At 49.0% G+C, this 16308-nt stretch overlaps 1 protein-coding gene across 1 annotated transcript in view; it reads left to right on the plus strand.

Moving 5' to 3' along the window:
• gas7b (growth arrest-specific 7b) overlaps positions 1 to 16308 on the plus strand; it is a 33825-nt gene that overhangs the window by 14620 nt on the left and 2897 nt on the right. Inside the window, exons 3-11 of the mRNA XM_084670949.1 lie at positions 3549 to 3626; positions 4883 to 4968; positions 5750 to 5803; positions 8311 to 8403; positions 8538 to 8653; positions 9139 to 9213; positions 12693 to 12771; positions 14417 to 14545; positions 14971 to 15094. Of these exons, the coding sequence (XP_084527075.1) occupies positions 3549 to 3626; positions 4883 to 4968; positions 5750 to 5803; positions 8311 to 8403; positions 8538 to 8653; positions 9139 to 9213; positions 12693 to 12771; positions 14417 to 14545; positions 14971 to 15094 (834 nt within the window). The remainder of the gene's footprint in view (positions 1 to 3548; positions 3627 to 4882; positions 4969 to 5749; positions 5804 to 8310; positions 8404 to 8537; positions 8654 to 9138; positions 9214 to 12692; positions 12772 to 14416; positions 14546 to 14970; positions 15095 to 16308) is intronic.

Below are 16308 nucleotides of genomic sequence, written 5' to 3' on the forward strand. Positions count from 1 at the left end.
TCTTCCGCTCTCTCTTTTCAATTTACTTTCCTCATCTTCTTCTCTTTTCCTTCTGCTCTCTCTCTCTCTCTCTCTCTCTGTCTCTCTGTCTCTCTGTCTCTCTGTCTCTCTGTCTCTCTCTCTCTCTCTCTCTCTCTCTCTTTCTCTCTCTCTCTCTCTGTGTCTCTCTCTCTTTCTCCCTCCATTTCTCCTGCCCCAGATTAACAGCTGTGACAAACCAGCTAATGTGAATGGTATTACACAGAACAAACACTTTCAGACAGAGAAGTTTATGAAAGTGAAATTGGACCACATATTTCATAACAACTCAATAAAGTTGTTTTGTTTGTGTTTTTGTATTTCCCTCTGGCCCTCACGTCATCTTTACAGTGAATCTAGATGTGTGTTTGATGGTAGGTGCATACATGATAAGCTGTGGCTTTGCAGAGGGCTGCGGAGACGAGGAGGATGGTGGGACGGTGCGCTTGGGATGTGCGCCTTGGTTCGTTTTATCTGTTGTCAATATTTCCTGTGTGGAAGATGCTTAATTTTTCATAACTTCCCCATAAAAACAAACTGCCATGAAACCCATATCGGCACCAAAACAAAAACGCATTGTTGCTGAGGAATTTCAAATCACTCTCAGAAGGCAGGGAAAATCACTTATTTTTCTGCGCTTTCAAGTAATTGGAAAATTGGTGCAATGAATGCTTGATCCTCACAAACACGCACATAGATAAACATACACACATACAGGCCCATGCACACACACTCTCTACCTATCTAAATTCACAACCAGAAATGTTACACGCACATACTCACAAGCCCACACACATCCTCTCTACCAAGTTCCCCACCGCAACTGCAACACACACACACTTGGAGTTACTCCAAACACTCCCATACCATCTGATAACATTTGACTAAAACAATCCTTATTTATAGCATCTGTGCTATTTCAGCCGGACCTCCATTCTCAATGTGAAGTTCAGCAAGATTAGATAGCACTATGTTTGTGTGTCACTGTGTGCTTTTGCACGTACATTTAAACACGTGTGTGTGTGTGTGTGTGTGTGAGAGAGAGAGAGAGAGAGCGCTAGTGTGTGTGTGTGGCAGGGGAGAGTGTTGTGTTTTCGGTTGTCACGGTAACGGGCCCTAATACGTGGGCAGGGTAGTACCTAGGTTATGACTCCTTCCTCTGAGGTTGTCCTCCCCTGCGTTGCCGTGCTGCACAGCGTTGCCGTGTTGTGGTGTTCATTTGGGGGTTTTTTCCACTCCAAGAACCTCACTGGTCGTGCTGACCCCACCACTCCAGTCTCCCACCACACATCTCAGTGACCACACTCACGGTCACCATGGTTTCCAAGCCTTTTTGTAGATGCCTGGTAAACTAAAACCAGACTATGGATAACATCGCGTTAAGTTTAGAAAATGTCTGAAGCATATTTCTCCGCTTGGAATCCCAACAAAAACAGCCTCGTTGGGGGACAGTGGTCTGGTGGATATTTGCCGCGAGGACGACCACATTGATGTTGTATAGATTCAGCAGGCGCTTTTTGTACAAAAAACAATGCACTATTCAATATTGCTGAAGTTTAAGAAGTGAGACCGACAGTTGGTCTCCGTGTTTGAGAGGAGAGACTGTCCCAGAGAGCCGTGTGGCGCTGCGACCAGCCGCCTGCCTGTGGGGCCGCTGCCTCTAGAGATCTTCGAGGTACTGTGAACTCGGGTGTGAATGGACCCTGTGTTTTAACTGATGAATCCAGGGACAGAAAGCTGCCTTTGAGGGGAGAGGGAGACGGACAGGGAGAGGGAGGGGGGGCGTCATATGGCTCTAAATAAAAGATGGTCGTTGTCACGGCTAAGTAGGCCATTATTCGCCATCACATTCATACCGCTGCTCTTCTGGCTCTCCCCTCCTACAGCTCCCCAAAGCGGAAGTTACAAGTGTGGGATCCACTCTCTGGTGAAGCAGTGTGGGGGGGGGGGGAGGGGGAAAGCCCTCCTCATCATACATATTTTATCACTCTGGAAATCAACTAATGTTTCCTACCAGCTCAATAGCTTAACTGCTGCTGTTTTCCGACGAACAGAGAAATGTCCCCGCGTCTGATTTACCAAGTCACATCACTTCTTCTAATCTTCAAAGCCCCCCCCCCCCCTGGGCGATTGTCTATGCCTAGAAACACTGCTGTGACTCCCTGTTACATAGAACTGAGTTCATTTCAAACTGATGCCACATCTGCAAGTCTACCCATTGTATGTGTTCACATCATAATGCTGTGTTTGTTACTATAGCACTAACCATAAGGCACCCTTACAAACGCACTTCCACACAACCCCAAACTTGGCCTGTCTTTCCTTTTTGTGTTATTGTGATGATCACTTTGTGTACCGGTACTTTACCACCTCGGTAAAGAGGGAGAAAGATACACAGCCCCTGATCTCTGCTGTCTGTGTATCATGCGTTAGTCAGCCACCTCCAGGTTCATGTAAACAGCGTCAAACATCTTCCATCCAGGTGCCAGTTGCTAAGTTACTGTCCCGCTCGGTTTTTCGCAGTCGGTTTTTTCAGTCGTAGACGAAATGCATGAGTAAAAACAATAAACACCTTTAAAACCCGTTATTCGCTCGCTGTAAGGCATTCTGGTGCTGGTCAGATTGTTCGGATCCAGGGCATTTAAACCTCTTATTTTGGAGCAATTGTTCAGTCTGATTCAATTCACAGTCTGAAGCACCCGATCAAGCCTCTCCACACATTTGCGTTGATTTTAGACCGACTATAATCTTTAATATATTCTGTAACTGAATGACACAGATGAGAAGGGCTGCGTGTGTCCCCCGGTTGTCATTTTTATGTGATTAGGCCTCCGGGGAAGGAATGGACGGTGATACACAATCCCCATGAGATAAATAGATTATGCTATATTTGTCAGCGTTAATATCTATAATATCTAATTTCTCCGATATGGTATCGATGTCGCCATGACAAGCGAACGGGGCTGTCTAGCGTCGTTAACGGCTTGTTATCGATGGAGTTTGTCGTGTTATACATCACGTATGGAGCGGACTGCCTCCAGTCCTCCCCACGTCGCCTGCCAGATTTCCTGTCCTGCCCGTGTCATCTGAGATGAAGGCTCTGGCTCGCTCGCTCCATCGTCTCTTAGGACCGAGCCAGCCGGCGACGCAAATGAAATTAAAAGCTTTTATGTCTAGATATATGTGTGAGTGTGTGAGTGTGAGAGAGAGACAGAGAGAGACAGAGATTGATTAAGCTGATTATCCTGTGCCAGGATGAGTTCCTGGCACACTCAGATTTGTCAACATTCTCTCTGAACGATTGAGTCGTTTTTTGTCATTCAAAGACGCACCTGGTGTTTTACAGGGCGTAAATGTGAATCCAGAAATGCATAAAAGATAAAGATCATGAAATATAGAGGTCATTAAAGTTGGTCTCCATTGAAACAGTTGTCTGTCCCTTATGGGTATGGTAAAATCCTGATCGTTAAGCTATAATGGTCATGTGACGGTCGGGTCATGTCTTTCTCTTTTCCCATCCCTCGTTTCAGAGACGACATGGGAGAGACCGTCGAGTGTTCCCGGGACCCCCAAAACCCCTCTGCGACACAAGAGCTCCTTACCTTCAGGTACATAACTCTCTCTAAACTGCTGGCCCGAAGGACGGTTTGCAGGGCGGAGATCACGCTGCGCTGTTTCTCTCTCTCGTTAGGGCCACATATTTTTCAATTCTGAAAGACTAGGAGACTTGCGCGCGCACACACACACACAAGCTTCCTGTGGTTAACTGTAGAAGTGTCATAGGGCCTTGAGCCTTCCAGAGTCTTAGCTTGGCTCTGGTCTAAAACAGCAACAACCACTGAAGGTTTGTCAGCTGCTTTCAGTCGTGAAGGTCTCCACCATGCCAGTCTCTCCCTGTTGTTTGGGTCTGAGGCTGGCTTCTTTCCCTCGATAAACACAGGAAGATCTCCACACACACACACATACACACACACACACACACACACACACACACACACACACACACACACACACACACACACACACACACACACACACACACACACACACACACACACACACACACACACACACACACACACCCCAGATGAGGTCACACTTGGAAATTGCGTAATTCCAGTACTAAATGTGTCTGTTCTGTTTTGCGTTGAAGAAACAAATAGACACTCACACACCAAAAAGAGCTCTACTCGGCTGTGTGGTTGGTTTCTTTGTCTTTTGTTTCTGATCAGTGCATCAGGCACTTGGCAACATTGGAACAACGGGCCCATTCACCCAAGCTGTTGTCTGAGTCACCGTCAGAAGTGAATCAATCCATGGCCAAATCAAACAAGGAGCCACCTGAAAAACTCCTCATCTTCAGATACCAAACAAAATAACCTCTCTCTCTCTCTCTCTCTCTCTCTCTCTCTCTCTCTCTCTCTCTCTCTCTCTCTCTCTCTCTCTCTCTCTCTCTCTCTCTCTCTCTCTCTCTCTCTCTCTCTCTCTCTCTCTCTCTCTCTCTCTCTCTCTCTCTCTCTCTCTCTCTCTCTCTCTCTCTCTCTCTCTCTCTCTCTCTCTCTCTCTCTCTCTCTCTCTCTCTCCCTCCCCCTGTCTCTCTCTCTCTCTCTCTCTCTCGTTCAGTTCAGTTCAGTTCAAAGGGCTTTATTGTTTGGGCTTTAACAATTGTTCATATTGCCAAAGCAACGGTGGATTTACAGAAATATTAATCAATATAAATCATGGCCTTATATATACTTATATTTCTATCTCTCTAACTCTCTCTCTCTCTCTCTCTCTCTCTCTCTCTCCTTTTGTCTCTCTCTTTCTGTCTTTCAAAGAATATTGACGGAAAATATTTCTCTCTCTGCCTCTCTCTGTCCAGTGAATGGATTTCACTCCAGTGGTAGCCCCTTGCATCAGGTGGACTCTCACGTTAGTCTAGTGAGGAAGACCAGCACAGAGCATCAGGTACGCACGTCTCCATCCCTCCATCCATCTCTCTATCCCTCCATTGCTACATCCCTCTATTTCTCTACATAGCAGTGTGCTCATTAGAACCAGGCTCCTTCTATTATAATACCAAAATAACTGTTAGGTGATAATGATAACTTACTGGTGCGTCACTCTCACCCCCCTGTTTCTCTCTCTCTCTCTCTCTCTCTCTCTCTCTCTCTCTCTCTCTCTCTCTCTCTCTCTCTCTCTCTCTCTCTCTCTCTCTCTCTCTCTCTCTCTTCTTTCTCTTGGTCTCTCTCTCTCTTCTCTCTCTCTCTCTCTCTCTCTCTCTCTCTCTCTCTGTGTGTGTGTGCTTCAGTGGGCATGGTATGGACAGCATGGATAACTACTGTACTCTATCTTTTCCGTTTCTCTCTTTCCTTCTGTATTTCTGCATTCTTACCTTACTCTGCACCCACAAACTTTCTCTCTCTCTCCCTCACACACACAAACAAACATACACACACACACACATATACACACACAGGCAAGCACACACTAACTTGTGCAGACCAGAACTCCATGCTCTGCACTACAATTCTTTTTTATACACACACACACACACACACACATACATGCATCCACACACAAAGCAGCAGCAAACGCGCCGGCAGCACTCCGACAGACAGTAACACAGCGCTCTGAGAGAACACACTCTCAGCGCGTGCGTGTCTCTGTGTGTGTGTGTGTGTGTCAGCGAGCTACCATGTCGGACACGGAGGATGGTTTTGACGGAGCTTCTCGTCTCTCTCTCCAGAGTCCTGGCTCCATGTCGCCCACCAGGAGAAACAGCAAGGAGACAACCATGACGGTGAGTACTGATACTACCCACACGCACGCAGAAACACACACGCACGCATAAACACACGCACACACACCATACATAAACACACGCACGCATAAACGCGCACGTGCCCACGCGCACACGCGGCAACTGCTGGACAGACCAAATGAGTTTTCTTTCCCAAACAACACATCAGTCAGCTGAAAATATTTTGAACTGCGTTTGAACTGCAAGTGGAACTCGAATCTGCTTAGTGAGCGAGTATCGCTGGCCACAGACAGCGTGCTGGCCAGGCAGTGTGGAGGCAGGGCTGGTGGTACATGCAGGCTGCTGTCTGGGCACCAGGGGGACCCCCAGGGACCTTGGCTCTCGGCTGCCCCAGCCCCGTGGCTCTGTGGCCCGGGGAGGCGTGGAGGAAACTCTGGCTGTGCTTCTGACCCGCGGAGCGTCACCTATCTTATCATCTCTGATAGGGGGGTCTGCCATATTGACTTGTGTGGACTGAGTTTCTTCTGTTGCGGTGCCGTGCTCCAGGGAGGGGTGTGGTTGGTCCCGCCTTCTACCTGTGCTTTCACTCTCACACACACACACACACACATGGCTGTGGGGTTGGATGGGGGGGGGCATGAGTAATCCCTGTTCCCATGGCAACTGTATTTATTTGCGGATGTTGGAATACATAAAAAGAGAGGAACGAGAGAAGGACAGAAAAAGAGAGCAAGGGAGGGAAACAAGAGGTTCCTTCACAGCTTCTTTTGTTCCCTGTTAATCACCCTCGGTTGGCCAAAGGTTCAGGAAGTCAACCAAGGTCAGGAAATTATTCATTAGAAAGTGCTTGAAGGCAGATGTGTGAGCCACAGTGTGTGTGTGTGTGTGTGTGTGTGTGTGTGTGGGGGGGGGGGGGGCAGAACTGTGTTAATGATGCTGAAAGTTGAGCACCGGACTGGAGCTCGTCATTGCTACACCACCATGCTCTGTTTGACTGTGTCGTCATAGCTACACCACCATGCTCTGTTTGACTGTGTCCTCATAGCTACACCACCATGCTCTGTTTGACTGTGTCCTCATAGCTACACCACCATGCTCTGTTTGACTGTGTCCTCATAGCTACACCACCATGCTCTGTTTGTGTCTGAGAGGAGGACCGACATTTCACAAAGTAACTTTCTCCAGCAGTCCATGCTTCCGCTTTTACAGCACCTTCTGTCAGGGTAAAATACTGTCCTGACAGGGTCGGGTCGGGGGGGCTCAGCATCACATGCACACACACACACACACATACAAACACACAAACACACACACAACACACTGGTCATGTCTGTGAGTTGTTTTCCTCCTGAGGTTAATTGGAGTGAATGTGAGAGAAGATAAAGCTCTTATTGTTAGCCTTGGAGCCTCCTTGTGTGTAAGTATGTGTTTCTGTGACTGTGTGTGTGTGTGTGTGTGTGTGTGTGTGTGTGTGTGTGTGTGTGTGTGTGTGTATGTGTGCCTGGGTGTGTGCGTACCCGTGTGTATGAGTGAGTGCGTGGGTATATTGATGTACCTAACAGTGGGAAAAGAACAAACGTTTATTTATCTTGCAGTAGTGTGAGTGTGTGTTTGTGTGTGTGTGCAAAGGGTTTCTGTGTTAGTGTTGGTGCTGACAGGAGGCCTGATGCTAGCTGCTTGTCTGCCTCACCTCTCCTCCGCCTGGCTGTGGAGAGAGAGAGCAGATAAGAGACTGCAGCTTAGAGAGAGCAGCTTAGAGAGAGCAGACATGCCCTCAGGAACATCTCTCCAGTTTGAGAGACAGTTAGTTAGACAGACAGTAACTAACTAACTAACTAATTAACTAACTAACCTCCAGTTCAAACAGAGAATGGCAAACCAGAACAGGAGAGAAAATCTGGCAGAAAACAATGGTCTTCCTAGGTGTTGGAAAGAGAAATGCAGGAAAAGAAAGAGAAAAGCAGAAATAGCTAAGAAAGCAGACTGTACAGCCTGGAAGAGTCCAAATATGCTATCAGAGGTGTGTTCATGTGTGGTTATCTTGTTTTTTTTTTTGCTGCAGTGTTGCTAAAGCAACGGCGACAGAAGAACATCTTGAAATAATCTTTTCAGCATAGAATGTGTGTGTTCGTGTGGGTGGGTGTGAGAAAGAGTGTGTGTATGTGTGTGTGTGTATATTTCTCCGTTTGTGTGTGGCGGCATTAGGTTGATTTTGAGCAGGCTACAGCACGTGCCGAACCGCCAGGGTTACTGAAAACCCTGCAGGTGAACCCCTCCACCCCTTTAACTGATGTCACTCTGCTCCGCTAAGGACGACCCACCCGCGCGATGAAGAACGAACACTAAACGTCTCTCTCTCTCTCTCTCTCTCTCTCTCTCTCTCTCTCTCTCTCTCTCTGTCTCTCTCTCTCTCTCTCTCTCGCTCTCTCTCTATCTCTCTCTCTCTCTCTCGCTCTCTCTCTATCTCTCTCCATCTCTCTCTCTCTCTGTCTGTCTCCCTCTCTCTCGTTGTCCCTCTTCCCCTCCGCCTGTCCGCCCGTGTCCAGGTCAACGGCGTGACGTTCCCCCTCCCTCTGATCATGACCGAGCAGCAGCAGCTCCTCAAGCCTGATGAGTGGAGCTACTGCGACTTCTTTTGGGTGAGACGACACACGCGCGCCTTCATGTCGACGTTGGAAACTAGCAAAATGGCACGACTCGATGAAAACGCGAAGATCTGCTTCAAATGTGTGTGCGTGCGTGTGCGTGCGTCCGTGTGTCTGTGTGTGTGCAGACAGATAAGAAGGATCCCCAGGGTAACAGCTGCGTCACGGGGTTCGAGGTGCTGCTGCAGAAACAGCTGAAGGGGAAGCAGATGCAGAAGGAGATGGCCGAGTTCATCAGAGAAAGGTAGGACCTCGTCCCCTCCACGGAGCCCCTTCGACAGCAAGCCACAGCGACCCACAGCAACACACAGCAAGCCACAGCAACCCACAGCAACACACAGCAAGCCACAGCAACCCACAGCAACACACAGCAACCCACAGCAACACACAGCAAGCCACAGCAACCCACAGCAACACACAGCAACCCACAGCAAGCCGCAAGCAACCCGTGGCCCATCGGCCTATTGAGCGGATGTACTTTTCTGTGTGAAGGATGGGTTGATGGCAATCAGATGGTGTGGAAGATGTGGTTGCTCCTGAGTGGTGTTTCCTAGAGACTGTTTACGTCTTGTTTCTGTCCCGTGTTGCCATGAAAACGGCAGGGGAAACAATGCCGTCAGCGCGTCTATTTTTTCTCTCGCTCTTTCAGAACATATTTCTTTACCAAACAGGAAGAGGTGTTAGTAAATGTTGTGTCGCAATGACCTTCTTCTTCCTCCTTTCTCCCAGAATTAAGATAGAAGAAGAGTATGCCAAGAATCTCGCCAAGCTGTCCCAGATCCCCCTGGCAGGACAGGAGGAAGGGTGAGTGACATCACTTCCTGTAGGAAACCCCTTTTAAAAGGAACCTGTGTCTTTTGAGGAAGCTTCTTAAGTAAAAGCAAGATAAGAAGGGGTTGACTGTTGTAAACTTCCTGGAGTTGAGTTTTTTTGGTCAAACCAGACTGCACCAGACTCTTAACTCCAGACCATGCCAGTTCATGCCAGATCATACCAGACCAGACTCCTAACACCAGACCAGACTCTTAACTTCAAACCATGCCAGGCAGCCCTGTGTGGGAGTGGAGGCTCGTCAGTGGAGATGTGGAAGAGGAAGTCTGCTTTTCCTGTAAATCAACTGCTTCCTTTGATCCAAGGCCCCACAGCAAGCACCAATAATACAAGAGAGAGAGAAACAGAGAGGAGGAGGGGGGGGGGTAGAGAAAAAGAGAAAGACAGAGAGGGAGAGAGAGAGACAAAGAGAGAGAGAGACAGAGAGAGACAGAAATAGACATAGAGAGAGAGACAGAGAGAGAGAGAGAGACAGAGAGGAGGGGGGGTAGAGAAAAAGAGAAAGACAGAGAGGGAGAGAGAGAGAGACAAAGAGAGAGGGAGAAACTAAGTGGTTGACTGGTTGGGTTTCTGGGGGTTCCCATGTGTATTTGGTGAGGCAGTCTGGGGTTTGAGGGAGGCAGCCTGTGGGGGAGGGAGAGAAGCATGGAGGGAGGCAGCGAGGCAGGCTGGGAGGCAGGCTGGGAGGCAGGCTTGGAGACGGGCATGAAGACAGGGGAGGCAGGCGGTGCAAGGCTCAGATACTGCTGTATGGGGAGTGAGTCGGTAGAGGATTTATTGTCAGTGTGATTAGATCCAGAGAATCTTACAGCTCCGTGTTACAGGAACGCACCAGAAGTGTCTCCTCGTTGTCTGAAAAGTGAAGTCGAGTTACGGCTTTAAATCACTGCATGGACACAATGACAATCTATAGCTCTTCATTATTTTCCTTTTTATCTCTCTCTCTGTGATTCTATGCTGTAAGACTCCCCTAGCAATACTCCCATAGAGATACAAATATGGGCAGCCCATAGAGGTTAGATGATGGGCAGTACAGTAGATATCTCCTGCTGCTAAACTCCACACCAGGGTGGAGCTGCAGGATGGAACAGGACTGGGTTCAGATACAGTCTGGATCATGCCAGCCAGTTCTACCCACCCACACCCATGGGCCTGTCACACAAAGCTACTATTGTCATCCTCTCACTATCCCCTGTCCTCTCTCTATATATATTTATTATTATTCGCTCTTTCTCTCTCTCTCTCTCTCTCTCTCTCTCTCTCTCTCTCTCTCTCTCTCTCTCTCTCTCTCTCTCTCTCTCTCTCTCTCTCTCTCTCTCTCTCTCTCCCTCTCTCTCTCTCCCCTCTCTCTCTACCTCTCCCTCTCTCTCTCTCTCTCTCTCCCTTTCTCTCCCTTTCTCTCCCTTTCTCTCTCTCTCCCTTTCTCTCTCTCTATCTCTCTCCCTTTCTCTCTCTCTCTCTCTCTCTCTCTCTCTCTCTCTCTCTCTCTCTCTCTCTCTCTCTCCCTTTCTCTCTCTCTCTCTCTCTCCTTCTCTCTCTCTCTCTCTCTCTCTCTCTCTCTCTCTCTCTCTCTCTCTCTCTCTCTCTCTCTCCTTTCTCTCTCTCTCTATCTCCCTTTCTCTCTCTCTCTCCCTTTCTCTCCCTCCCTCCCTTTCTCCCTCCCCCTTCTCTCAGCCTTGCTCTGCTGTCCGGCAGGACAATCCTTGTTTTGTTGTCCGGTCCGCTTCTCTCCCTGTGCCCATCCTGGTTCATTCCTGAATCTTCCATTTGTTTGGCCCACAGGCATGTGACCACATTTACAATGCTGATCATGAGCTGCAGTAACTGTACAACAGAAAGGAAAAGTAAATGGACAGATTCGATTATTATAACACAGAAATACTTCACAAAGCAGATATGCAGCATGTGAATATCTGAACGGGTATCACAGTGTTCACAAGTGTCTCTTAAGCATATGGAATAATGATATGATTTGGACAAGACATAGACGGCACAAGTCCACATAAAGGATTCATCTGGGTGTATGCACTGTAGCCTCTTTCTTAAAGAGACAGCAACTCTAGTATTGCCTACACAACATCTTAGACGGCCTTAGCATGACAGAGGTTAAGGTTTCATCGGATTAAGCATCGGATGATGATAATAATAATAATAATAATAATAATACAATGTTAGATATACTGTCGGGGGTGTACGGTACTGTACAGTATTCATCCATGGTACTGGTCTGTGTGGCAAAGGAATAAATATCTAACGCATTAAAGTGCTGTCCTAGTCAGGTGACAACGTAGCTGTTTGTGACCCGGTCAGGACTCCGTGGCAACTGAGCCCTGTTGTCGCACCAGACGAGTTTTCGGTAAAAATGGTTAAACCCTCTCGGAGTCTGTTTTCTCCTCCCTGTATCTCTTTCTGGAGAGTGAGAGAGGGTAAGAGAGGGTAAGAGAGGGTAAGAGAGGGCGAGAGTGGGCGAGAGTGGGTGAGAGAGGGTAAGAGAGGGTGAGAGTGGTCGAGAGTGGGCGAGAGTGGGCGAGAGAGGGCGAGAGTGGGCGAGAGTGGGCGAGAGTGGGCGAGAGAGGGCGAGAGTGGGCGAGAGTGGGCGAGAGTGGGCGAGAGTGGGCGAGAGTGGGCGAGAGTGGGCGAGAGTGGGCGAGAGTGGGCGAGAGAGGGTGTAAGTGAGTGAGAGAGTGGAGTGCAGGTGCTAGACTGGCCTTGGGTTTAGCTCAGGAATGTGCTCGATGTCAGAGGAGTAGAATTCCACACATGTCTTCCATTCAGAAGGTTCTTTTGAAGCAGCCTGGTTAGATCCTCCACGACATACCTCTGCCTCCTGTTGGGATGGGCTGGATGGATGGCCCGGTTGACTTACTTGGTTGGATGGCTTAGTTGGACGACTTGTTTGAATAGCTGGGTTGAATGGCCCGGTTGACTAGCCTGACTGGGATCCCCTGTGTAATACTCTACCCCCCTGTGGTACCCACCCACTGTGCCCATGTGGAGGTGAGGGTCTGGCTCCAGTCCTCAGTCAGGGTGCTTCCTGACGGGCTAGCCCGGCTGTAGAGAGACCTCTGCTGCTGGAGGAGTTACAGGGAGATGGTTACATATGTGAACTTGTGCTCTGGACCTCGTGGTGAACCCCATCTCTCTCAGCATGTGACAGGACCCTCCCAGACACCCCCACTCGTCTCTCTCCCCCCCCCCCCCCCCCCGTCTCTGTGTCTCTTTCTCTCTACCCTCTCGGTCTCTCTCTCTCTGCTCCAGCTGCGAGTGTGTATCTCACTGATGCCTGGGTGGTATTTTTCTTCGAGGGTTGAAATACTTGAATACAATGATCTCTGTACTGTCACCCACTAATCTCTCCGCTCTCTCTCTCTCTCTCTCTCCCCCCTTCCCCCCCCCCCCCCTCTGTCGTTCCCTCTCCCCTCCCGTCCTCTTCCCCTCTCCCCTCTCTGCAGGACTCTAGGAGAGGCCTGGGCCCAGCTGAAGAAAAGTCTGAATGATGAAGCGGAGGTTCACCTCAAGTTCTCCTCCAAGGTAACACAAACACAGACACACACACACACACACACATGCCACACACTCGAACACAGACACACGCACACCAACACACACGCCATCACACACACTCACACAGCACGGAGCGCATCATCCCACCCGCTGTCCTTTCATCGTCAATCTGTACTTATGGGACAGTCCCTCGCATCTACTGAGCATGCCCAGCTGTGCACAGGAGGCCCAGCTCGCTCTGGTCTGCTCAGATTCATGTCTGAGCCGGCCTGTATGCTGCTGCTGTTAGCATATGAAACGAGAGATGCCTTGATAGCACCATCTGCTCAGAGCCCTGGAGTCTGTCCCAACTCCCTGGCTTGGTGAGTCCAACACAGCCTCCTGCCTTGCTAGCTCAGGCCCCCTACCATGAAAGACATGTATGATGAGTTTATCCTGGCAGGGAGAGAGGAGGTAGAGAGAAATGGATAGAGAGAGATGGAAGCAGGGAGAGGAGAGGCGGGAGAGAGGGATGGAGAAAGAGTTAGGGAGGGTGAAAGAAAGGTAGGGTGAGATTACGAGAGAGACAGAGATACAGACAGAGAGACAGACAGACAGACAGACAGGTGGGAAAAGAGAGAGGACAGGATCACAGCTGTTGAGTGGGGGAGAAAACGTCAGTGTTTTCTCCTCTGGAGAGAGAGAAAGGCACAGATGTTCCGCAAGGATGGAGGACGAGGCGAAGGCAAAAGAACAAGAGGAGGAAAAGAAGGTTGTGAATAAGAGGGAATGAAGAGAGTGTAAATTTCAGCTCCTGGGACGATTTATACATGAGAATACCCCAATGACAGGTCCCTCTACCCCCTGCTCTCTCTCTCTACTGGCTTATTCAGGCAAAGTCTGAAAGCGGATCTCCTCATGTGCTTACACGCTTTTGACGACAAAAGATCCAATGAAACGATAGGGAGCATCACCACGTACAAAAACAATTCATGCCATCGTGCTGTTTTTTGTAGCTGAATTTATTTGATCCCAACACTGAATCAAACTCCTGGTCTTCCACTGTCACTGTTCCGCTGTATCAAAGTTAACTCAGATTCAAAGTCAACACTGACCTACTTTAAGTTCAGTTTGGTGGAGAAAAATGGTTGCCTGGAGTCCCCTGACAGCTCAGTCAGATAAAACCGACGCAAGGCAAAAATTCTGCCCCCTAATATCATAATAGTAGACCATTTAAACAGCTTAAATGTTATATATATTTAAATATTTATACATTTGTTTTTGGCTTGGGGGATAGCTCAGTGGTAGAGCATCTGGCTGCAGATCAACAGGTCCCAGTTTCACATCCCCACAGTACACCTCTTTGGATACCTCTCTCTCTCTCTCTCTCTCTCTCTCTCTCTCTCTCTCTCTCTCTCTCTCTCTCTCTCTCTCTCTCGCTCTCTCTGTCTCTCTCTCTCTCTCTCTCTCTCTCTCTCTCTCTCTCTCTATATATATATATATATATATATATATATATATATATATATATATATATATATATATATATATATATATATATTTATATATAGTAATTATTATTATAGCTGAGCAGCAGTAGAGTGCCGCACAGAATCCATGATGCCTACTCTGTGTAACTGTTGTGTGTGTGTGGTGTGTGTCTGGTGTGTGTGTGTGTGGTGTGTGTGTCCAGCTGCAGAGTGAGGTGGAGAAGCCTCTCCTGACCTTCAGAGACAACTTCAAGAAGGACATGAAGCGCTTCGACCATCACATCGCTGACCTGCGCAAGCAGCTGCTCGGACGCTACGCAGCCGTGGAGAAGGTACGCGTCACCACGTCGTCATGCTGCTGTTACACACACATATGTAACACAATGCTCATATACACATATGTAACACACGTGTATGTAACACAATGCTCATATACACATATGTAACACACGTGTATGTAACACAATGCTCATATACACATATGTAACACACGTGTATGTAACACAATGCTCATATACACATATGTAACACACGTGTATGTAACACAATGCTCATATACACATATGTAACACACAGGTATGTAACACAATGCTCATATACACATATGTAACACACAGGTATGTAACAAACTCACACACACGTGTATGTAACACACACACACAAATACACAGACATGTAGACACCAGACAGTCCGAGCTCCCGTTGGTCCTGAAGAACCTTGTCGTTCCTCGCGTCCGTGCGTCCTGTGTGTGTCCAGGCGCGCAAGGCGCTGGCGGACAGACAGAAGGACCTGGAGTTGAAGACCCAGCAGCTGGAGATCAAGCTGAGCAACAAGCACGAGGAGGACATTAAGAAGGCTCGCCGGAAATCCACACAAGCAGGTCAGGGCTCCGAGGGGTTAAAGGTCACGCTCGGGGTCATCCGCGGGGGGGGGGGGGGGGGGGGGCGGCGGTCACGCAAGCCAAGTGATTTATTGTTTCGTGGCGTTCGGCAAGCATGGTCGAGTTCACCGCAGAGACTGCTGGTCCAACCAGATTGTGTCGAGAAGTTGAGTTTGGGTTCAGCTTCCAGCTGAAAGTTAATGCTTCAGAAATGGCCCTGGAGGACAGGGAAATTAAATCGTATCTGTACTTTTGTGCCTGAACAGCAATTTTAGATACTGAGTCACATTAGTCTACGCAGATGCAATTGACTGGCTGAAGCTTCATCAGCACTTTCACCCAGACATGCGGTCAGAGGTCAAGTAAGAATAACACTAGCAACACACTAGTGTTGCTAGTGTGTGTGAGAGAGGGAGAGGGAGAGAGAGGGAGGGGGAGAGAGAGGGAGGGGGAGGGAGAGGGAGAGGGAGGGAGAGGGAGGGAGAGGGAGAGAGAGGGAGGGAGAGGGAGGGAGAGGGAGAGAGAGGGAGAGAGGGAGAGAGAGGGAGAGAGAGGGAGGGGGAGAGAGAGGTAGAGAGAGGGAGGGAGAGGGAGAGGGAGGGAGAGAGAGGGAGGTAGAGGGAGGGAGGGAGAGGGGGAGAGAGAGAATTTGAGGGTGTGGTGAGTGTGTGTGGGTGTGCGTGAGTGTGCAGGTTCACACCAGACTAGCAGTATTTAGGCGTGGGTGTGGAGGAGCAAGAAAGGGAGGAGGGGAAGGAGAGGGTGAGGAGGAGAGGAGGGGCTGACAGAGATTGTTCTCCTGGGTTTGAGCACTAACTATGCAGGAAAGCTTGGGAACGCACACATGCAACAGTGAAGGGAGAAGAGGAGGAGGAGGAGGAGGGGACTTGTCCTTCTTCGCGCATGGGGAGGTTTGCGACGGGGGGTACATGACTGGAGAGGAGAAACAGATGAAGACCTCCTCCAGAGAGTGATGTCATGGCTGGACCAGACTGATATCCAGACGCCCTAGGACATAGGACACACACGCACACACACAGTCGGACACAGTCACACACACAGTCGCACACACAGTCACACACACAGTCGCACACACAGCCACACACACAGTCATGCACCCACAGCCACAGCTACACACACAGTCAGACACACACACACACACACACACACACACACACACAGTCACACAGACAGTCACACACACACGCACAGCC

The sequence above is a fragment of the Hypomesus nipponensis genome, chromosome 13, assembly GCF_054491055.1.
Source record: "Hypomesus nipponensis isolate SF chromosome 13, ASM5449105v1, whole genome shotgun sequence".
Classification (NCBI taxonomy): Eukaryota; Metazoa; Chordata; class Actinopteri; order Osmeriformes; family Osmeridae; genus Hypomesus; species Hypomesus nipponensis.